Source organism: Oncorhynchus mykiss, chromosome 19 (assembly GCF_057628025.1).
Source record: "Oncorhynchus mykiss isolate SJ-2025 chromosome 19, ASM5762802v1, whole genome shotgun sequence".
Taxonomy (NCBI): domain Eukaryota; kingdom Metazoa; phylum Chordata; class Actinopteri; order Salmoniformes; family Salmonidae; genus Oncorhynchus; species Oncorhynchus mykiss.
This window is the reverse complement of record NC_143040.1, coordinates 63831552-63855653: the sequence shown is the minus strand read 5'-3', so window position 1 is coordinate 63855653 and position 24102 is coordinate 63831552. Positions and strand designations below refer to the sequence as shown.

At 41.2% G+C, this 24102-nt stretch overlaps 2 protein-coding genes and 1 non-coding gene across 3 annotated transcripts; 1 reads left to right on the top strand and 2 right to left on the bottom strand.

The window, feature by feature from the left end:
- Positions 1 to 1103: 1103 nt before the first annotated feature.
- orc3 (origin recognition complex, subunit 3) lies at positions 1104 to 10140 on the bottom strand. The gene is made up of 20 exons (XM_021574731.3): positions 9781 to 10140; positions 9517 to 9571; positions 9293 to 9390; positions 8877 to 9021; positions 8517 to 8621; positions 8239 to 8399; positions 7945 to 8084; positions 7444 to 7603; positions 7066 to 7179; positions 6733 to 6866; positions 6554 to 6617; positions 6332 to 6448; positions 6138 to 6217; positions 5834 to 5967; positions 5656 to 5741; positions 5407 to 5504; positions 5119 to 5260; positions 4762 to 4878; positions 2716 to 2795; positions 1104 to 1280 (listed from the first exon to the last, which is right to left on the bottom strand). Exons 1-20 carry the CDS (start codon positions 9799 to 9801, stop codon positions 1175 to 1177), a joined length of 2157 nt encoding a protein of 718 aa, XP_021430406.1. The 5' UTR covers positions 9802 to 10140; the 3' UTR covers positions 1104 to 1174.
- A 495-nt stretch (positions 10141 to 10635) lies between these two features.
- Positions 10636 to 23020, bottom strand: LOC110498129 (zinc finger protein 292). Its single transcript, XM_021574730.3, has 8 exons — positions 22684 to 23020; positions 19444 to 19598; positions 19061 to 19139; positions 18671 to 18806; positions 18344 to 18546; positions 17822 to 17958; positions 17323 to 17464; positions 10636 to 17222 (listed from the first exon to the last, which is right to left on the bottom strand). Exons 1-8 carry the CDS (start codon positions 22831 to 22833, stop codon positions 11088 to 11090), a joined length of 7137 nt encoding a protein of 2378 aa, XP_021430405.3. The 5' UTR covers positions 22834 to 23020; the 3' UTR covers positions 10636 to 11087.
- trnaa-cgc (transfer RNA alanine (anticodon CGC)) lies at positions 18091 to 18160 on the top strand. The gene has a single exon. It is a non-coding gene; the product is annotated as a tRNA-Ala (tRNA).
- Positions 23021 to 24102: the final 1082 nt, after the last annotated feature.

The following is a 24102-nucleotide window of genomic DNA, read 5'->3' as shown; positions in this document are numbered from 1 at the left end:
GGCGGTGTCAGAGGAAAGCCCATAAACTTGTCAGAGATTCCAGTCACCCAAGTTATGTTTTCTCTGCTACCGCACATTCATTTGTAAAGATGCTGTGGGAACAGATGGGTCCTCATGGGTGACGACTACTGCGAGGTGATCATTACACCACTTCAGGGCTGAATCAAAGATGAAGTGTTAACTGGGACTTTAACTCCATAGTGCTGGCAGGGTGCCAAGTTGTGACGCAATGCCAGAAATGACTGAATTGACATCTCGATATTGTAGGTATTTTATCTACTTGATTACTCATTAGCTTAACATCAAATCAAACTTTATTTGCCACATGCGCTGAATACAACAAGTGTAGACTACTGTGAAATGCTTACAAGACCTTAACCAACAGTGCAGTTCAAGAAGAAAATATTTACCTTGTAGGCTAAAATAATAAAAAGTAACAAGAATAACAACATACAGGGGGTACCGAGTCAGGGGTACAGGCTAGTTGAGGTAATCTGTACATGTAGGTGGGGGCGAAGTGATTGTGCATAGGTAACCAACAGCGAGTAGCAGCAGTGTACAAGAGGGGGGGTCAATGTAAATTGTCCAGTGGTGATTTTTTAAAATGAATTGTTTAGCAGTCTTAGCCTACAAGGTAAATATTTTCTTCTTGAACTGCACTGTTGGTTAAGGTCTTGTAAGCATTTCACAGTAGTCTACACTTGTTGTATTCAGCGCATGTGGCAAATAAAGTTTGATTTGATGTTAAGCTAATGAGTAATCAAGTAGATAAAATACCTACAATATCGAGATGTCAATTCAGTCATTTCTGGCATTGCGTCACAACTTGGCACCCTGCCAGCACTATGGAGTTAAAGTCCCAGTTAACACTTCATCTTTGATTCAGCCCTGAAGTGGTGTAATGATCACCTCGCAGTAGTCGTCACCCATGAGGACCCATCTGTTCCCACAGCATCTTTACAAATGAATGTACCCCTGGCTACTTGATAAGACTGATGGTGTTTCATATAATATTGTATACACTTCTTTCAGAGTGTTTGTTACTGGAGTTAACCACTTGCATTTTCCACACCTTTTAAGAGCACAATGAGCAAATCATGGTACTCAATTGAAATCACATTTTATTCAAAAACAATTGACATGTGTTGTATAGTACAAGCTCCCAGACGGTGAATCAACAGCCTCCCCAGGTCAGTCGTGACACATGGTCCGTCTTCTGCTTGGTGGATTTGATGAATCCCAGGAACTCCAGCTCAGATACCGCCTGGATAAAACGAGCACTTGTAGGAGTTGAGGAACAACTGTGAAAAAGCATATTTTAATAATTTATCAAAACATGCATACACATATTTCTATTCCTTTCTCGAGCACAGAGGGGCTGTCAACAGTTTAATTCAATTTGTGAAAACATGTTCCCGGAAAGATTTCACTTGGTTTCCAAAACTAATCATTGGGTAGCTGCAGGAACAGGGTTGGAGAGCCCATGGCATACAGAATATCACCTGTCGCACAGCAAGAGGCTGGCTGCTGCTCAAACAGTGGTTAATGCATGGAGTGAAATAAGGGTTCTTATAGGCCCAGACATTTCTACATGCAACTTGCCAATAAAAAAAAGGATCCCAGGTGCTACTATATTCATTTCTCAGCTGCTACTAAAATAATCTGTCCCTTTTTTCAATTTTCGCCTAAAATGACCTACCCAAATCTAACTGCCTGTAGCTCAGGCCCTGAAGCAAGGATATGCATATTCTTGATACCATTTGAAATTAAAGAAAGTTTGTGGAAATGTGAAAGCAATGTAGGAAACTAACACAGATCTGGTAAAAGATAATACCAAGAAAAAAAATATGTTTTTGTATCTTTGAAATGCAAGAGAAAAGGCCGTAATGTAATATTCCAACCCATGTGCAATTTAGATTCTGGCCACTAGATGACATCAGTGTATGAGCAAAATTTTAGACTGATCCAATGAACCATTGCATTTATGTTAAGAATTTTATATCAAAACTGCCCAAACGTGTAATTGTTTTATTAATAACTTTTCAAATTCAAAACTGTGCACTCAATAGATTGGCATTATTTCACTGTAATAGCTACTGTAAATTGGACAGTGCAGTTAGATTAACAAGAATTTAAGCTTTCTGCCAATATAAGATGTCTAGGGAAATGTTCTTGTTACTTACAACCTCATGCTAATCACATTAGCTCAACCGTCCTGTGAATTAAGCACATTGCTCCACTGTAAAACCGTAGTAGCATACCTGGCATGATTGAAAAAGGAACCGGGAAGGCACAGCCTCCATTCACTATTCAAGTGCATATGGACGACATGTGTTTTTCCCCCCTGCCACTGTTCCTGCCAATTTCATAACGGGACATTCTAAATAAATGTATGTCTTCACTAATATAAGATTAAATTAAGAATAGTCTGATGTGTTAAAATGCACTGTACAAAACATTAACATCTTCCTAATATTAAGTTGCATACCAGTTAAATTGAAAGTGCTTATGATAGGATACTTGTCTATTCAGAGTATTTTACATTAGCCATTTAACAGATGCTCTTATCCAATAAGGGTTAATTGCCTTGCTCAAGGGCAAAATCCCCCCCAAAAATCTGCCGCCCCATGCAGTGCTTGTTTATTAAACATCTTACCATATATTCAAAAGTAGTCACCATGAAGCATTTTAAGACATCCAACAATTAAAGGATACTGTTTGAGTTCATCCACTTTGCCAAAGTCCGCAGAGTCAGGATCCTTACCCTCTGCTGCCGAGACCACAGTAGCATAAGCCTGCAGATACATGAAAATTAACACACTCGTTTCTCATTCAATATACCAGCATCAAGGCATATGTTTCTACAGAGGTATAAACCCAAAGGGACACAGTTGAAGTCGGAAGTTTACATACACTTAGGTTTGAGTCATTAAAACTCGTTTTTCAATCGCTCCACAAATTTCTTGTAAACAAACTAGTTTTGGCAAGTCGGTTAGGACATCTACTTTGTGCATGACACAAGTACATTTTCCAACAACTGTTTACCGACAGATTATTTCACTGCATCACAATTCCAGTGGGTCAGAAATGTACATACACTAAGTTGACTGTGCCTTTAAACAGCTTGGAAAATTCCAGAAAATGTCATGGCTTTAGAAGCTTCTGATAGGCTAATTGACATAATTTGAGTCAATTGGAGGTGTACCTGTGGATGTATTTCAAGGCCTACCTTCAAACTCAGTGCCTCTTTGCTTGGCATCATGGGAATCAAAAGAAATCAGCCAAGAACTCAGAAAGAAATTGTAGACCTTCACAAGTCTGGTTCATCCTTGTGAGCAATTTCCAAACACCTGAAGGTACCACGTTCATCTGTACAAACAATAGTACGCAAGAATAAACACCAAGGGACCACGCAACCGTCATACCGCTCAGAAAGGAGACACGTTCTGTCTCCTAGAGATGAACGTACTTTGGTGCAAAATGTGCAAATCAATCCCAGAATCGCAGCAAAGGACCTTGTGAAGATGCTGGAGGAAACAGGTACAAAAGTATCTATATCCACAGTAAAACGAGTCCTATATCGATATAACCTGAAAGACCACTCAGGAAGAAGCCACTGCTCCAAAACCTCCATTAAAAAGCCAGACTACGGTTTGCAACTGCACATGGGGACAAAGATCATACTTTTTGGAGAAATGTCCTCTGGTCTGATGAAACAAAAAAAAATTGTTTGGCCATAATGACCATTGTTATATTTGAAGTAAAAAGGAAGAGGCTTGCAAGCCGAAGAATACCCTCCCCAACCGTGACGCACAGGGGTGGAACATCATGTTTTGGGGCTTTTTTTTTCCTGCAGCAGGGTCTGGTGTACTTCACAAAATAGATGGCATCATGAGGTAGGAACATTTGGATATATTGAAGCAACATCTCAAGACATCAGTCAAGAAGTTAAAGCTTGGTCGCAAATGGGTCTTCCAAATGGACAATGACCCAAAGCATACTTCCAAAGTTGTGGCAAAATGGCTTAAGGACAACAAAGTCAAGGTAGTGGAGTGGCCATCACAAAGCCCTGACCTCAATCCTATAGAACATTTGTGGGCAGAACTGAAAAAGCGTGTGCGAGCTAGGAGGCCAACAAACCTGACAGTTACACCAGGAGGAATGGGCCAAAATTCATCCAACTTATTGTGGGAAGCTTGTGGAAGGCTACCCAAAACATTTGACCCAAGTTTAAACAATTTAAAAAGGCAATGCTACCAAATACTAATTGAGTGTATGTAAACTGACCCACTGGGAATGTGATGAAACAAAAGCTGAAATAAATCAGGGCATGGACTCTACAAGGTGTCGAAAGCATTCCACAGGGATGCTGGCCCATGTTGACTCCAGTGCTTCCCACAGTTGTGTCAAGTTGACTGGATGTCCTTTGGGTGGTGGACCATTCTTGATACACACGAGAAACTGTTGAGCATGAAAAACCCAGCAGGCGCACCTTACCCCATTCAAAGACAAATCTTTCGTCTTGCCCATTTACCCTCAATGGCACACATGCACAATCCATGTCACAAGGCTTAAAAAATATTATTTAACCTGTCTTTTCCCCTTCATCTACACTGAAGAGGATTTAATAAGTGACATCAATACAGGATCATAGCTTTCACCTGGTCAGTCTCATGGAAGGGGAAGGTGTGTTCGTAATGTTTTGTACACGCAGTGAATATGATACCAATAGTATTTCACTTTATTCTTTATTAAACCTACCTCCAGCCAGTCATACAGGTTGATGAGTCTCCCACACTCCAGATGCAGCTTGTACACAATGCAGATGTCAGGAGCAGCATTGGAGACTGTCCCGTCCTCGGCCCGCAGATCTTCATTCTGAAGCACAGATTAGCATCAGTATGAGCTACTGTTTAACACTATAAACTTTGGCTGAGTTGTCTAAAGACAGGGAATGCGGTCAGTCTATCTTTCGTCGGCACTGATCTGAAACAATTGTGAACAGGTAAAAGGCCAATAATGGCAGCCCACCCATCAAATTTTCCAGATTGGTGCAGATTAGGATACAAACAGCGTTCACTAGACAATTGAGACAGCCTCTCAGTGGTAGCTATTTACTTTCAGGTAGTGGTAGGGGTTGCTGAGCGCGGTCTGGATGGAGGTGCGTGGCGTGGCGTTGAGGTGGCGTCTCAGGACAGCAGAGGAGCTGTAGTAGCATACCTCGTACAGTGGTTGGGATTCGGGTGGGGCCAGGTGGGACCTGAAAACACACAGAGGTGAGCAGCACCATCAAATACTGTGCCATCCATTTACACCGAGCTCATTTAAAAGAATGAGCATAATCTATCCAGCCACTGTTGAGTCAGTCAATTGATTTGGTTGTATCATTACTGTATACTACTTCACCTCACAAGGCTGTCAATGAACTCCAAGGCTTGGTCTCGGAGTATCTCGAACTGACTCATTTTCTTGGTTCTTCGAGATGTCTTCATCTCCAGTAGAGTCTAAACAGAGAGGACAGTAAATGCTGAGGCCCTTCATATCACAAGCACTACATACAATATATTTTTTAGAGAGGCGTAGATCCATTATATATCAGAAATGTATGAAACCGTTTGAGCAAAATAACTATCCGTTATAGCAGAAAGTTGTTACCTTTTGCAGTTGGAACAAGTCTGTTTTCTTCTGGAGGCCTTTCCCTGTAGATGTGAGGTCCTCCCCTGCTGCATTCTCAACAAGATCTAATTGGGCAGAAGCAAGAGAAGCACATTTCAATGGGTCAGGAAAGCATTTGGTGAAATGGTAAACTGTTACAGCCATCATCACTACTTACCGCCTGGCTGGTCAAATTTGGAGAGTAAATTGTCCAGTTGAAGCAGTGCAGCCCTCATTTTCTTTGTCTTGACAGATTTCAGGATCTCAGCACACTTTTGCAGCGCTGAGGTGAGCTCGTCTTTAGCCATCATCCTGGAGTGAAAAGTTGAGTGTTGACAAAAGGAGAGCAAACAAACTTAACTTTATCTTAGCAGGTAAAAGAGTATGACAGCTTGAATATAAAACTGTGTTTTGCTAAGCAATGTTTATCCTTTATATCAATGATTTTGTAATTAATAAATTTATAATCTCAAATGTATCACCTCAGAAGCTGCATGGCAGACACATACTCATCATTCTCCCACACATTCTTCTCCAGACAGGATATGTGCAGCTCTCTTATCTAAAAATAGAGGCATATGTGGAACAGGTGAGACAGTCCGTGCCATGCTCTACAATTCCATTCCTAATGCATGTATTATTTCAATGGCAACCTTGACAAACAAAACGTTCCAACCTGTTTTCCCAGAGGGTATTTGGGTAGAGAAGCCGTCAGAATGTGGAGACACCTCAGAGTGGGGTAGTAGTTCTTGTGGTATTTGCAAAGATCTTTCAGTAGTTTCTGACACACTTCCTAAAATAATGGGAAGGACACGCAATCACTCAAGACCATTTTTGGTAAGCTCATAATTCATGTCAATATACTGTTCAGAACCTCTCGACAGCACTCAATATTTACCTTCACATGGTCATCACTAGTCAACAGCTCCACTTGCTCCTGGGGACCCTGTTCCTCTACGTACCTGGGTGAAAGGGGAGGTAAACACAGAACATCAAGTTTTTAAACAGACAAATCACACAACATTCTGATAACGTTCTCCACCATCCTATGGGTAGAAGAGTGTGAGTGACAGTCACCTCATGAAGGAGGGCAGCTGTTGGAGCCGCTCTACATCCCTGTGGCTGAGCTCAGTGGCGTGGACCAGGGCCGCCGCCTCCTTGCAGCACAGCACGCTCAGAGGCTGGCTGTGGAAGTGCTCCAGCAGAGCCAACTGAGGGGGGCCCCATCAAGATCAACACACAAATTCACAGGAATGCACAGTCCAACAGAATACATCCAGCAAGCATATCTCAAAGTTAGTCTTTGAAAGCAGGTACAGAGCACAACCAACATTGTGGGTTAAACATCAGTTAAAGGAGAATGCCCTTTCAACACATTTGTCACCCCAACAATCAGAGGGCAGTCCTCACCTGCAGGCCATTGATGAAGTTGCGTACAGAGAAGTCGTGGTAGAGGAAGATGCTGACCAGCACTTGCAGCACCTTGCCATTGAGCTTGAAGGGAAACTGGGAAGTTAGGATCACCTGGAGAAAGAGAGGGAAAACAATACTCAAACTAAAGTCTGAATCCTAACTTGAAATAAACATGAGTAACACAAGACATGTCATCATCAATGGGGGTCTTGAGTGAAAATGTTCGTTGACATTTGCAAACTGCAACTTGAGAACCCTGTTGGGTTTAAGGAAAAGGGCACAGACAAGCATGCTCACTATGTGTCCAATACAACTACATTCACAAAGTGAATGGATGGATCCAAGGTGGCTACAGACTCGTTTTTAAGTACCTACCTTGTCTATGACAGAAGCCAGGTGCTGGGTGCAGGACAGTGACTGGAAGAGCTCGATGCCCAGCAGAGAGGACACAGAGTGGGGCAGCATGTGTTGAATGGTGCTGGGAGAAGTGGCAATGCCAAAAACGAACATCAGAGGAAGCTGTTCAACGTACCGACTGTTGAAGAGAACAGGGAGATTATGCAGCATGGAATGCATAAACAGTTTTCATGTGAGGTGCCATTACACAGCTACAAGTGTACTTTCAGATTATGTATATATTCAATCAATATTATTTTTTAAATTTAACTAGGCAAGTCAGTTAAGAACAAATTCTTGTTTACAATGACAGCCTACCAAGGGGAACAGTGGATCAACTGCCTTTTTCAGGGTCAGAAAGACAGATTTTGACCTTGTCAGCTTGGGGATTCAATCCAGCAACCTTTCAGTTACTGGCCCAACGCTCTAACTACTAAGCTACCTGCCGCCCCTAACAGAGATGGAGGTTAGAACTCCTACCTGCAGATGAGGATGAAATCTTGCAGCACTTTAGGGTTGAAAGCCTCTAGGTCTTTGAAGATCACTACAATAGGAGGATGCTGTTGCATGTCTTTGCCAACGGAAGTACGCTTTTTTCTTGCGGTGCCGGAGGCAGCTTTCTGAGAGGAGCAAATTATTTACACAGGATGCATGATTTGTAATGACAAAAGCTCATAACTTTGATGCAGAAATTGTAAGGTCAACATCTATACATTTGACAGTTGTACATAAAAGCATCATAATAGTCCTTACTTCTTTGCAGTAGCTACATACCTTTGTCACAGTCTTGTACCAGTTACAGAGTGTGATGAGGGAGCAGTGCACCCTCTTCTGGTTTACATTGGTACTGCGCTGCTCAGGCTCTTCCTCATTATCCACAGACACACTAGTACCCATCAGTCTCTCTAGAACCCTCTGCAGCATGTGATTCAGGGCTGAGGACAGAACAAATTAAAATATTATTATTTGAGTTAGGTATCCACATGTCATAATACAAAAAGGCTAATAGCAATAGGGACATTTCTCGAGTACCACACACACACAGGACTGACCTGCACACTCTGTGGCTTGTACAGAGACCACAAAGGGAGTCACTGACTGCTGCAACTGGTCAGAGAGGCACTGGAAGGTCATATCATGATCTGGTACATTCACTCCTACACAGGTAGAGTTGCTTAGTTAAGGCCTTCATTGTAAATAAGAGTTTGTTCTTAACAGACTTGCCTCATTAAGTAAGAGAACGTTACAAATATGCCTTACATGCTTTCTTTCCTCCAGCCAAAACGCTCTATACTAGTGCAATCTCTGTCTGTACTGTGGCATTTATCAAAATACACTCCTTTAGGCCTATATCATGGGCCCAGGTCATACCAAAATATTTTTGCATGTGCATTGTCTTTTGAGCCACATACCAAGCACTAGGGCTGCTGTCGGAATCTCGTGGGCTCTCATACGCGACGCCCAGTCATCCGTGCCACGCTGAAAAGTGGAGACGCTCTTTCTGATAAACGCCAAGAGGCTGTCTAAGATTTTCCTGTTCAGCTCATCCTGCAGAAGCTGTAGAAAGCAAACAATGTAAACTGTCATGTCTGACAAAAGCTCGTAACTTTGACCTGGGGTGTATTCGGTGAAGTGAAATGTTCACAACGTTACAGAGAGAAATGTTGCAAGTAAAGCTAGCACAATCCCCTATTCTGCATGACAGACAGAATTATATTAAACCGATATGGTGGTCTGTCTGAACATTCCGTAGCATCCTGGCATGAGCACAATGATGGCAATGCCCAAAGTTGGGAGGATGACGAACAAGGTGCAGATGGACACTCACCTCGGTGTCTGCCTTCATTTTCTCCCATAATGTCTGACAGTTTCTGAAACGTAGTTTGCTGTTCTCCGTGTCCTCACAGCCATGAGTGAAATAATCCTCTGGAGAACACACGATACTGATAGTCAATGCTACCCGATACTTTATTTCTTGAAACTGAATATTCAAAGTATAGATATGATTAAATATGACCAGCGACCCAGCTAGTTATCTATAAAATCACTCACCCACTGTTGGAGTCTTCCTTCTCTTGTTGGCACTGGGCTTGAACACAAAGCAACCCTAAACGGGGAATATACAGATTATGACGACGCAATCACTGGAACAATTGAATGAACATACCAGCAAATACTTAAATTATCTTATTTGCTATTATGGATCCTTGGATCGCCCCTCCAACTGACTTCCATCGTGGTAAAATTACATATACAGCACTCACTCCAAATACGCTAAGGAAATCGCATTTCAACAATTTACAGTCGTTAGCCTACCTTTGACACCGATGAAGTCATTTCCAGCAGAACTGTGACAATCCCATATATACTTTCTTCATTAAAATATATGTCTTCTTTTACCAAACGATTGACAGAAACAAACAAAAACTTTGTTAGCCGGATGTAATCATTCCACACTTCCTCTATTTTCCCGCCGTTGTGACGTCTATGAATTTGTGTATAGACCGTGAGTTCATTCAATTATAATTTTATTCTTGGCTGAGTGTTTCAAGATTCATGTGAACGGACATCGGTAAAACAAGCCAACAAACAAGCGTGAACTGTCTAAGAGTTATTTTGTTTTAAAAACCAAACAAATGAACTGCGTAAATTGTGAGCAACATATCCCAACCGGCCGTCAGATGGCGCTGTTATTCATTTTTACATCGTTTGCCATTGATGACAAGACGTAAAATGAATAATAACGCCATCTGCCGGCCGGTTGGGATATGTTGCTCGCAATTTTCCAACAGTGAGTTGCAATATATTGCGGAACTTGAACAGGTTGCAAGGAGACCGATAGGGGGAGAGGATCGCCCAATTTGGCCCACAACTTAATAACAATAACACGCTGAAAACCATGTAGAGGCTGCTAGTTTATGAGACAAGAGGTTGATAGTAAAATAACAAAATTACACCAAAATGCGTCAGGGTTCAAACTAATACAGGTGTGACTGAATAAATACATCCATGACAAATTAAACGTCAGCTCTTATGGATTCAGTAAGGGTTATGGCTGTCTTGAACTTGATGCGTCTTAAAACCAGCTGCTACATTTGACACCAAATCGGCTCTCCACAGAGTTGCTTTATAATAATGACTGAATGTAAATAAATAACTTGCAAAACAAAGTTCTGTACATCAACTTTTATAAAAGCAAACAGTTACATTTTATTGAACACTTTGTGGAAGACATGTAAATATTACAGATAGTGTTTAAAAATAAAATAAATACAAACAAAAAATAAAATCCCATAGGGATATATAAAAACTTTTGTTTTTCCTTAAAATTATCAATTTAGCAAAAAACAATTTTAGTACTAGAAGCCTAATAAATACAAACATGTTCTAAAGTCTATGTTCCCTACAGATTACCTGGTTCTTATATGAGTAACATACATTATCCAAACTTAAAATCAACAATAACATGTCATAAGTAGAAAATACTCCATCTTCAATTGTCTAATGGTCAAAACTGTTTACCATTGGATATCTGATACAATATTAACAGATCTGTTTGCAGCATGTTACTTTTCTAATCCTGAGTTAGTCGAAAATAAAAGCATCAGGCTGTGAGCAATCCATCAACTATAAAGCCACTTTTGTATTATAACCATGGGTCGCATATCTTGAAGTTGCTTTAGCAAAAGATCAGCACCGTTGGAAAAGGTTTTGTCCATTACAATCTTCACATTGTTCACGGATTGAAGATTTTGAGGATTTCTGAAGTCTACAAGGTTTTGACAGGCTCCAATAACTTCATCAGGTGTTGCGGACATAATATTAGCGGTCTTCTGCTTAAGGGTACGCTGTCGTTTTAATGGCAACTCACTCCTTGAACCTCCACTAATTTTTCTTTTGGGAGTGTGGGTCGGTGGTGAAGTATCCAGGAACTTCGGGAAACTGTCCAGTGCAACACCGCCCTTGCTTTCTTCCTCTTGAGAAGCAGTGGAGCCCTGGTCCGAAGCCTCTGTCAACTGGTGAACTTTATCTGCCGGCCGATTTCTCAGAGTCAACCTTCTGTCCGGACAAGCTAATGCTCTCCGCTCTGATTTTCGGGGGCAACCCCTCTTTTTGACCTCTGAAGTAAAATACTGGGATTCAGAAATCTCATCAGTTGAAAGTTTAGCCTCTGCTTGAATATCACCATCCAACACTTCTTGCCTCTGACAGTTGGTCTCTGAAGTCTCAGGCTCATCCTCGTCAGGGTCCGACTCCTCAGAGGAGTCTGTTGACATACCCTCGGATTTGTTTGCATCTTTGACTCTTGAGCGTGGGTACTTTTTACAGAACATAAACTGGCTTCTCTGATCCTCTATATATTTCTCGGTGAGGCCATGTGTGGTGTAATGTTTGAATATATTCCGTTCAGTCCGTTCAACAGTGTCGCAGCCTTTTATCATGCATGGATATTGCAAAGATAATTTTTGGGTGCAGATGGCAGATGCCTCATCCATAGATTTCAGAGAGGGTTTTCCAAAGTTAGTCCAGTGGTCGAGCGATCCGTCATCTTTCTTAGTGTTCTTCTTGTTCAATTTGACTGCGTTTTCATTGTTCTCTTTGCCATTGTTGGGCTTGACGCATGTTGTTCTCTGTTGCTGTGTTCTGGGAATATAAATTAAATTATGCTTTTTCATCTCATGACGAAGGAGGTTTGACTTTGTAGTGTAGACCCGGTCACAGCCATCATACCCACACTTGAAAGTCTGATCCACACTGCCTCTCTCAGAGATGTTTATTTCCTTGTGAAAGTTTTTGATGTGGTCAATGTATTTCTCCACAGAGGTGAAGGAGAGTGTACATTCTGACCGGTCACACTGGAATGTCCCGATATTGAGGCTTGACATCATAGCAGTGGTTTTATCTCGAGTGAATTTATGAAGCAATAGGTAATGCTGCACCAAGGTTGTAATCCCTGGAAATATCCTTGAACAGTCTTTCACTTGACATCGGATTTCATTATTCTCCACTTCAGCAGCTTGTTCACCAGTGACAGCCTTTACAGTATCAAGGTCTCCTGAAGACAAGGGAAGGGATGACTGATGCATAGCCCTGGAGTGAAGGATCAGATTTTGCTGGATGGTAAAGGCTGCAGCGCATCCTTCATGAACACAACGGTAGGGCCTATATGGGCTGAAAGAATTGTCAGCGTCACACAGTTGAAGCCCCAACCTTTTCTGAACCTTTTCTTTCCTTTGGAAATGAACCTCATCTTTGGATATTGTGTTTTTTGAACAACTTGCTTTTTCTGGTGAGGGTTTCACAGCCTGGCTGGATGCCACCTCTGTTGCATGGCTAAAAGATCTAGCATCGGAACGTGCAGCTGGCCTTTCCGCAGTGTCACCTTGACCTAATTTTTGCTTCAACACTGGAGTGTGGTTAATTTGTGAGGCTGTCATTAATGTCTCATTCTTGGTATATCTGGTCTTTGATGGTGATTCTAATTCGTAAAATGACTTGTCCAAGTCATCCAAGGTATCTTGTGGTGATTGCACTCTCTCAACTGTTAATTGATGCATGGAATCCTCTTGAACTGCATCTCCAGCTGTAATGATCTCAGAGGATTGTGCATGGCCGTCTTGATTTGTGCTTTGAATTGAACAGCCAGTGTCAATATCAATTGGCTCTTGTTTGATGAAAGTTGACACAACTGCAGATCCAGTTCCATGACTACTCTCTACCTCTGTTTCAATATTGGGGTTGCTTGACCTTTTTTTGCGATTTCCGACCTTTAACTTGTTCATCTCTGCCTGCGTCAGGTGGTGGACTTTTTCATAGTGAATTCTTAGGCCTGTGGTTCTGGTAAATGTTTTTGGGCAAATGTAACAAGGATATGGAGAGAATTTGACTGGGGTTTTCTTGAGTTCCTCAATCATCTCAATGGTGTAATCATGAACTCTACCAAGGTGTCTGAATAATGCCTCTTTTGTCATGAACCCATATTCACAATAATCCATTTCACACTTGAACGGCTTGGGGCCATTGTCACGATTCTGGTCTTCCTTCTTGACAATCGTTTTTGTTGTCGTGTTTTGAACATTATCTTTTTGCATGACATTATAGCTTGAGATTGCATTGCTTTGGCTGCCACTGTACTTTGAGGAACAAGTTTCCTGCAAACTTTTCTCATGTGCAGCTTCAACTAAATCCAACATTTGTAGGGCATTTTGAATTTCTATAACCTTGTCATCTTGACATGCCGCAAAGGAAGTTGCACTTGACCTTTTTTCAGCAAGACTGCCTTTTGACTCCCCATCCTGCTGACTGCCAGCATAATTCTTTGACTCTTTCAATTCTATCCACACTGTTTTATTTGGGCTGAGTTTGGATTGTCTACCGGCCGAAACTGAAGGAAAAGTGTTTGATGATTGAGAATCCAGTGGTTTTTGGGTTTCCTTTTGTGACAAATTAGAAGGATTTGGCGTGGAGGGATTACCAACACCTTCCTGTGGGAATTCACCATTTAGTATGTTGTATATTGATCCAGTTTCAGGAACATTTGGGTCATTGAGAAAGTCGAGAAATGACATAGGCAAATCAGCCGTTAAGTCCATTTCAACTAATGGCTTGCACTGGGAGCGTTTTGAAAGATGACCTCCGAGAGACTTTGTGCTTGAGAATTCTCTAAAGCATCTTCGGCAGATGACTTTGCCATCCTTTATGATAGCAGGCCATTTCGTTCTCTTGCTGAGTCTGCAGCGTTTTACTTTCTGTGTCTCATGATCAGCAATCTTCTCGTCTGCAGGGATAGCTTCAGGTTCTGCATGAGTGTCCTCGTTGTACGATAAATCTTTTTGGATAGAAGCATGCGGACTAAGAAGCATTTCATCTACAGAGCTGCTCATCTGATTCTCATAATTGGGTGATGTAAGATGAGTTACATCCTCCATGTTGGTCATCTCCACTGTGTTTCTTGGTGCTACTTGGCCATCATGGCTCACTGCATTGCTTGGAATGTCTATTGATGCCCTTGAATTAAGGACATATTCATTTGGGACATATGAAGCATGGGAACCTCCAGCTGACAAATTGTTACTTTCTTGGCCAGACATACTGGAATAGTTTTTTCCCATTAGGGAAACATCAACATTATCCCCAGAATTAGTTATCCCATAGTGTTGTCCTCCATTATCCAGCATAAGAGAGCTTGACACATATTCCGACATCTGATTCATCAGACTTGACTCTGATTTAATGGGTTGGATGGCACTATCATGCATATTTGCTGGTGTATGTTCTCTGCCCCTTTCCAACAGTTGATACGGTTCTGATTGCCAAGGAGTTATGCTCTTATTGGGGTATTCATTCAGATGGAAGACCTCTGCATAGCAATCGTTCAATGTAGATGTCCATGAGTCACCCATCTCGGACTGCATTAGACCAGTCTGGTTTGGGGGGGTTTCCCAAACGGGGCAAATTACAGGTAAATTTGAACATGCCACCGGATATTCAAACTGCTGTAATCCACTATTGCTGCATAGTGGTGCTTGATGAAGTAATGTTTTGTTCTCTGGGTCCTGTGAAGTCTTGTTCACTGATGGAACCTTTCTCGAAGTTATTTTGACAACTTTCTTGTACTTCTTTGCCAGTTTCCAGTCTTCAAAAATGTCTGGATGGTTTTTCTTTACATGTCGGGAGAGACTTTTGGAGGTACTGTATTTGCGGTCACATGCTTCAAGTGGACAACTATACTCATCCTCATCTCTACCAGTTATTGCAGGAGTGTTTTGATATGGATGTAGAATAAATGGGGGTTCACTCTTAATTTCTCGTGGAGGAAAGGCCTGTGGTAACACTTTCTGAACAGCTTCAGTTGGTCTGTTATTCTGCTCCTCTTTTGGGCACCCTTTCAAAGGATTTGTTCCACAGTGATATTGGGGATCCACATGATTTGCTATCATTTCTTGGCGTGGGACGACAGGAGATAGTTTTGCATTCTCCAATCCCAGCTTAGTTTTGATCAGTGGAACATAACACTTCCGAAACTCCTTTCTGGGATTGACAACAGAACTGCTCAACATACTCTCGACTGAATGTTTTATTTTCATTGGGCATTTTGGGTTCTCAGGAACTGTTGACGAACCTGATTTAACCACTTCTTCCGTCACATAATCCTGTGCCGTCTTCTGATCTAGATTGACAGAGGCAGAGCAGGTTTCCTCTTGCCTAGCGGAGCACTGGGTGGAAGGTTCTATTTCAGGTATAGGATTGTTCTCACTTGCGACGGGCATTTCATTAGTGTCATGGTTCTGCTGATGCAAATTTAGCTGGGACTGTGAATAGAAAATATTCCCACAATTAGCTATTTTGCAAGTGAATGTAAGGTAATGTTGTGCCTCATGATCATACAACAGGTAGGCCTCGTTGAAAATCCTTCCACAATTAGGAAACATACACTGTGACTTAAAGTCAGTGTGTTGTTTTTTGTGCATGAGAAGTTCCGAATTGCAGTGAAAGCTGGCTGTGCAATTCAGCTGTATGCAATAGTATGGCTTAGCGCCACAGTGCATTTGCAAATGATCATTGAGATGTCTGGAATTCACAAACTGCCGACGGCAATACTGACACACAACCTTCTGTCGTTGTATCTCCAGAAAACGTGTTGCTTCCTCGTCATTTTTGTGGGCTTTTACATGCGTTACAAGACTCCGAAAAAACTTGAATACCTTCTGACAGTATGTAACAGGGCAGACACAATCCTCAGTAAATTCTGCTTCATATCTAGTTGGTACAGGCTTTTGAGGACTGACCTTAGTTTGTACAGGCTTTGGAGGACTGACTTTGACCGTTTCAGCACTGTTGCAATTTCCATCCAGAGAATGAGCATCATTTGGACTGACAATGGTCTCTGCCTCAAGCTTCACCACAGCTCCGTCTTTAAAATTATTACAATGACTACTGGTAGATTGTGTTGGCTTGGGCAATTTCCTTGTTGCTTTCATAGCAGCAAGTCGCTCTTTGCAAGACTGCTTCACGTGGGATGCTACATGTGGCTCAAGAATCTCCTTAGTGTCAAAGCTGTCAGCACAAATTGGACAGGTGTAGACCCCATCTTTAAAATGCTTCTGTGCATGGCGGACTATCCTGTGGCCAAGGAACTCTTTATCACATAGAACACAATACTGCATATAGGCTCGCCAATTCCTAAATCTTGCAGATACAAACCCTTTCTCCCTTAATTTCTTAGCTTCCCTATTTTTCTCTTTTTCATCTGCAATTTCATTCAATTCATTTGTAGTATTCAAAATAAAGTCCTCAAGGTCTTTGAATTCTGGACCTTTTTCTGCTGCATCATCCTCAAGTCCCTCATCTGCGTCATTGAGAGTGTCGATAGATGACACAATGGATCCCTCCTCACCCATCAATGCCAAACAATTGCGCTTCAAGGTTCTCCAGTCCCAGAACTCTGGATCAAAAGGCCACTGTGTCTTCAAGGCCAACAGTAACTCACAGCGTAGTGAGTTGGGTACTGGAAGATTCTCGTCCTCAAGCTTTTCATCAGGTTCATTATAGAGTGCTTCAACAGCATAATATGAGTCCACAGTTGGCTGAAAGAGGAACTCTGTTAGTTGGCATGCCCGTTTCACCTCAAAATCAGTGGGCAAAAGGCAGGAAATAGTTTTGCAGATGGTGGTCCTGCTGTCCGTGTTGTCACTGGATGCCATTTGTAGAGCTTGAATGCACATTTCAATGCACACCGGCAGTCCCACTTCTCCAACCTGAGAAAAAATAAAGCCAAAGTCAGTCATGAGAATATAAATCGTTACATGGTATATACAAGCAGTAACCTATAAAATTTTACACATTCAAGAATTTCACCTCCGATTGGATAACCTTGATGAGGAAGAGGATATGACAGACGCTCCTGGAAAGCAGAACCAACTTTCTGCATTGACCAAGAAATGCATCAGCTGAAGACTCTGACCGCATTAAAAGCTTGCTCCAGAATAGTGTGAGCTCCCTGTAAAAAGAAAAGTGTATCATCATTGGTCTGTCACACATGAAGGGCTTTACAAGAGATAAGTTTGTCGTCGACATACGACATCCATTAGGAGGTTGGCTCACTTATTTTTGTCTCCTTTACATACTAAATGTATTATTACTTTTCTAACTCTGTAATATGATCATAATGATCATAATGATCCATACTTAGTATTTATGTACCTTTCATATAATTTCAAGAAAAACATTTAGAGAAATGTATATTGTACCTGTTACACCCCACCCCACGGAAAAAAATAACTAAATAAATACAAATTACGTCACATCCACATTAAACAAAGCAAGTGGAAAATGGAAATTAGAGGGCAATACTCACCAGGCACAATACACATCTCCCTGGAGAAGCTGCCGCTCAAGGAATGCAGAGCACAAACAAAGGGCTCCTTTTTCATCCCCATCCGACTCCAGGTTACAAATCATCTCCAATCCATCCTTACAGTCTACCTGCATGATCTGACCCAGAGATAACATGTCATAATTATGGTATTCTACAGTCACCCACAGTTGATTTTCCATCAGGGTTATTTTCATTCATCATTATCCAACTGGAGTTTGTCATTTCATTTCTTCATCAAAACTCCATCAGTTTGGCTCAGTTGGTAGAGCATGGGGCTCGCAACACCAGGGCTGTGGGTTCGATTCCCACTGGGGACCAGCACGAAAATGTATGCACTCACTACTGTAAGTCACTCTGGATAAGAGTGTCTGCTAAATGACTCAAATGTTTATATATAAAAATTACATTTAAAAAATTTAAAAAGACAAGCCCTTGTTCAACCTCCTTTTTGAATGCACTAGTCTGTTAAACGACTTGATGTAAAAAATGCTATCCACTCACCTCTTGCATGAGTTGTTCTTGTGTTTTTGTCATACACAGGCAAACAAGGTACGTCTGCTTGAAGTTCCCCTTTCCTTCATACTCTGGATACTCTGAGCACATCTTCGCTAAGACAGCTGCTTTCTCTGCTCGATTCTGTTTGATAAGGTGCTTTATTCGCATATTAAGGAGTGTGGGACCTTCCATTTGCAGGAACTCATGAACTGGGGAGTAGAAAAAGGGAACACGATTACAAATAACACTACTGAGCAGTCACCACAACATTTAAAAATCAGTCATCTCATGTGTTCTTGCAACAAAAAACTACACAGGTAGGTTAAAACTAACCTCTGTCAATTTCAGGCATCTCATTAGACAGAATGCTGCACAAAGTGGTGTTGGTCCACACGCCAGGCTCCTGTGCCATAGCTGATAGCATGTGAAGCTGTGTGTTCCCATGTTTTTGCAGAAGGCTGTGTGCCGACTGTAAAGGAGAGCATATAACTTAATACTTTAGAGCTATGCACAACAAAAAAACTAAACTTTTCAAAACATAGGCCTAGATTAACTAATTATGTCAAACAGGGTGATATGTGCATGTTTCAATGCATGCACATATCATATATTTTTTACTTTGATTGGGTCACCTAGTCATTATTTTTCAAAAGATAATTGGCATAATAGGCTCATTACAAACATTGCTGTTCGAAGAAAAATAGAGCAGCACTGGAGACTAACCTTGACACAGGACTGGAACTCCTCCCATAAGGCACCAGGGACACTCTCAGGCAATGAGAGCAGGAGCTCCACACAGCTCCTGCAAGTAAAACAGGGTCATTCAATGAGTTTGTTTTGGTTCATGCTAATGATGCTACAGTTGTAAAATTAAAGGAGCACTACCCCCTTCTGCCGCAGCTCATATACACGAAGCCTAATTTATTTATCTTGTCAAATTAGTGGGGCAATGTACAGTTGTATTGGTCACTTGCGCTAATAAAAATGGAATGCTCACTGTCATTTAATAACATAGGCCTACTACCATCTGAAAAACTGCACAGCTGGTTCCATGAAGCATTCATGCATGTAAATCAGATATTGACGTTTTATCTTTGAGTACTCACAGTCCTAGGTTTTCAAGTACGAGTGGCACGTTTTCACATTCGGAGGAGAGACAGGTGATGGCCTTTGCATAACTGAGTATGGCCACTGTGTACACCTCCAGTAAAGGCAGCGGCTCCTCCTCAGCCTTCCATCGACCTGCATGTTCCACAAGGATCTGCAAACAAAAGCATGGCAAGCTGATTAGTGCCTGCTATTAAATTAATGTATTTCTTCAACTAGCTAACTCCTTAACAATTACCATACAAAGTGTAATTGCACAATTGCAATAATTATTAGTCCTTCTAGGTAAATTACGCTACATTCCATTAAAATATAACATTGAGAACAGCTAATAATACGATTCCTAGTGCAGTCTCCTGGTAGGAATATTTATGTCAATCACCAATGTAATGAAGACTGTTGGACTGCTAACAACCTCTTTATTACTGTGATTAAAAAAGTAAGATGAACCAACATAGCTAGACGACAATGGTGTAAAGTACGTAAGTAAAAAACACTTTAAAATACTACTTAAGTTATTTTTGGGGGTATCTGTAGTTGACTATTTATATTTGACTACTCTTACTACATTCATTAAGAAAATATTGTACTTTTTAATCCATATGTTTTGCTTGACACCCAAAAGTACTCAGAACATTTTAATGCTTAGGACAGGAAAATGGTCCAATTCACGCACTTAGCAACAGAACATCCCTGGTCATCCCTAGTGCCTCTGATCTGGCGGACTCACTAAACACACATGCTTTGTTTGTAAATTATGTCTGAATGTTGGAGTGTGCCCCTGGCTATCCATACATTTAAAAAAAAAGAGAAAATGGTGCAGTCTGGTTTGCTTAATAGAAGGAATATGAAATTATTATAATTTTACTTTTGATACTTAAGTATATTTAAAACCAAATACTTTTACTCAAGTAAAATTTTACTGGGTGACCTTTACTTGAGTCATTTTCTATTAAAGGTTTCTTTACATTTACTCAAGTATGACAATTGGGTACTTTTTCCACCACTGCTAGACGAGCAGTATACGGGATGCTGCTTTAAATTCTATAAGTCGGGCTGCTGAATCAAGGCTATAGTGAGGGCCAATTGGAAGCCATGTAGTAACCTATAATAGGCTAAACCACACCGAGTAGTGAGTAGGCTAACCATGTAGGATGCAGGCCTAATATTCAGTTGAGTGAGACAAGCTTGAATACTACAAGTACTGACAATCTTTTCCTTGTCCGTCATCCCTTCTCCCATTCAAGGGGAAGCCTAATCTCTGCGCAAATGAGTGTGGCTCTTCTATAGTTACACTTTGAAAAGGTGGCGATATGTGAACGTTTCCATACAGTTGTTATAAGGTAGATAGTGTAAAGCATAGCACAGAGAATTTGACCAACCTTTGCGCAGAAAAAATACTTTCTAACTTCCTGACTTGGAAGACAACACGTCTGCTAAATGTCCATGTCTAGTTGCAGTGGGTTAATTTGAATTTAGAAGAGGCTCCGCTATTAAATTCAATGAATTCTTTGCTCCATGAAGTAATCCAACAATGTGTACGCCGCCATATTGTCTATTTAAAAATCTTCTCATTGATCGAGAGAGACTAATGTAATCATGACATGAAGCACTTTGGAGTGGACACCCACCTGTCTCAATCAATGTGAGAAGAGTTGAAATAGACACGATGGCGGCGTACACATTGCTGTTGGATTACTTCATGGAGCAAACTTTTTTTTTTTTTTTTTTTAAGAATTTTCTCAATTTTAAAACAAAACCCCTGCAACTAAATATATAACTTTAGAATATGTATTGTCTTCCATGTCGGGAATTGAGAAAGTATCACCAAGGTTGGTCCAAAATTCTCTGTACTATGCTTTACATCAGGGTTTCACCAACTCGGTCCTGCACATTTTAGTTTTCACCCTAGCACTATGCAACTGATTCAAATAATCAAAGCTTGACAATGAGTTGGTTATTTGAATCAGCTGTGTAGTGATAGGGTAAAAACCGTGCACCCAGGTGAGAACCCTGGACCGAGTTTGGGAAACCCTGCTTATTAACACTGCCTATAAGCTGTATGGAAGCATTCACATATAACCGCCCTTTCAAATTGTAGCTAGGCCATCAAAGTGTGGCTATTGCTAAATGTAACATGGTATTTCAATACATTGCACAGCACATGTAAAAAATAATAAATAAACACTTGATAACACACAATCTTGAAGTGACTAAGTATTTTTTCTGCAACTGTCTAAATACCATTTCTTAGTAAGAAAACATATGGTACAAGGCTATCTTATGTGTATATTGTTACTAATCTGTGTCAGATGATTAATCACCATTGCAGTTTTATCTCCAAATTTGACCTGATAGTTTGAGATTGTGCATCATGCATCATCACTAACATAATCATCCCCAGCTTCCAATTGGCTCATTCATCCCCCCGTAACTATTCCCCATGTCGTTGCTGTAAATAAGAACGAGTTCTCAGTCAACTTACCTGGTAAAATAAATCAATAAATGCATCACTTCGCACTGGGGGGGTTTCAAACAAGGCCCAGCAGGTTTGTCATACAATACACAGAACCGAATAAACCTACCAACTGACAGGCTGATGAGTTAATAATTGTTTTTCTAACAATTAAAACCTTACACACGTAGTTAACCTATGAGTTGCATGAAAATAAATACTACTTAGGTATTTGGTAGGCCAGGCCTATACATTAGACTTTTACAGGCACACTCAATATTGATCCACTAACACAATGGACGAATGGAAAAACGTTAATTTGCCTTAATTTCTATTTTAAATATGCACATTTACATGGATGAAATTCGTTTCGTGTCGTGCAAACCTAAAACACCGGTGCATTTGAATGCAAATCCGCACAAAAACCAAGCTAGCTCTTCTCAGCATGAAGGAGCCTGATCAACTAGCTAACTAGCCAACATTCATCTAGCAGCTAGCTAACGTCAACTAGCAGGGGAAAATGAGTGATGATAAGATATCATGCCAAAGTAATAGATTAAACTACATATCGGAAAAAACGAATGTATATATTTTACTAACTACAATAATCAAACGGTAAAACAGGGAGTAATGGTGTGTGTTTATATATCTGTTCTGATGTGGCTAGCGCGAGCTAGCTAGCTAGCTACATTGTTGTAGCTAACGTACACGCGCATCATCAGCCAGGAAGCTGGATGGAAGGCTGCAAACTAGCTAGGATGGGTAGTTGGAAAAACATGCGGACCTGGCAGAATTCCTGGCAGAAACGCAAAGAGGCGTCCGACGGCGATTCCGGGCTTTCTTTAAGTGTTGTAGACAATTCCTGGAACCGTTCTCGGAGCCGCTCGATAGCTTTTCTTGTGGCATATTCCTTCTCTGTCTCTCCCTCCGCCATCTTCACAACACAATCACGACCGCGTACGCACAGATGTTACGCTGCCAGAATCGCACACGCACACGCACACGCAAAGGGGGGGAAGGGAGAGGCGAGGGTCTGCCTAAAAACACGCCACTTCTAAGTGACTTTTCGCCAACCCTAAGAGATGGATCGAAATTTACCGAATGGTTACCGTTAGGAAAATGGGGGAGGGTCATGCTTTTTCCTTTTCAGTCAAGGGGAGGGTTTAGTAGTATTATTTTTTAAATCTAGTCCAAGGGAGGGTCATGTAATTTGTAATTGATGAAATGTCGATTTTTCTCAGCGTTTACAATGAGTTGCTTTTTAGGCTATCTATGGCTGTGTGCCTGGTGCTGCCCCTCTGATTCTGTACTGGGCCGCAATATCAATTGCGCCTATAGGCTATTGATTGGTGTGGTCTCAATCAAGTGATTCATAGCCTAAAGCCACGAAGTGCATGCTTGGAGAAGCACAGTGCAAAGTTATATTTCCAAGATAGAGGCTGGTAAATACAACTAGGCTGCATTACACACTGCAATGGATGTTCCAACCCTGAGCCCCTGCCTGCTCTGCTCTTGCTGATCAATAACGTTGTCGTATTCTGCCTAACCATTGACTGTGTAGTCTACGGTGGCAGTTCAAATGCTTCTTCAGAATTGTTTGTTGTTGATTAGGCCTAATCCCTAAAATAGCCTATATTCTGTTCAATTTGAGAAGGAGAGCATGAAGCTATTTTTTATTTAACCCTTATTTTACCAGGTAAATTGACTGAGAACACATTCTCATTTACAGCAACAACCTGGGGAATAGTTACAGGAGGATGAATGAGCTACTTGTAAACTGGGGATGGCTAGGTGGCCATGAAGGCCAGACTGGGAATTTAGCCAGGACACTCTTACGATAAATGTCATGGGATCTTTAGTGAGCACAGAGAGTCAGGACACCCGTTTATCATCCCATCCAAAAGACAGCTGCCTACACAGGGCCATGTCCACAATCACTCCCCTAGGGTATTGGGATATTTTTTTAGTCTAGATGAAAGAGTGCTTCTTACCATCCCTACAACACCACTTCCATCAGACTCCCATCCAGGGACTGACCAGGACCAACTCTGCTTAGCTTGAGAAGCAAGCTAGCAGTGGGATGCAGGGTGGTATGCTGCTGAAGACTGGATGTCAACTTTGATAGCTTGCTACTACTATAATTTATTTTATTAAAAACAATATGTTTATTGCCTATGATGTATTTATCAGAGTTATTGACCTC

Coding starts and splice junctions, on each gene's coding strand:
- orc3 (XM_021574731.3), bottom strand. CDS start 9,801: ATGACTTCATCGGTGTCAAAG. Junction 9,572..9,780: donor TGACTTCATCGGTGTCAAAG/GTAGGCTAACGA, acceptor TTCCCCGTTTAG/GGTTGCTTTGTGTTCAAGCC. Junction 8,085..8,238: donor GGTACAAGACTGTGACAAAG/GTATGTAGCTAC, acceptor TGCTCCTCTCAG/AAAGCTGCCTCCGGCACCGC.
- LOC110498129 (XM_021574730.3), bottom strand. CDS start 22,833: ATGGCGGAGGGAGAGACAGAGAAGGAATATGCCACAAGAAAAGCTATC. Junction 19,140..19,443: donor GTACTTGAAAACCTAGGACT/GTGAGTACTCAA, acceptor TTTTACTTGCAG/GAGCTGTGTGGAGCTCCTGC. Junction 17,465..17,821: donor GGAGATGTGTATTGTGCCTG/GTGAGTATTGCC, acceptor TTCTTTTTACAG/GGAGCTCACACTATTCTGGA.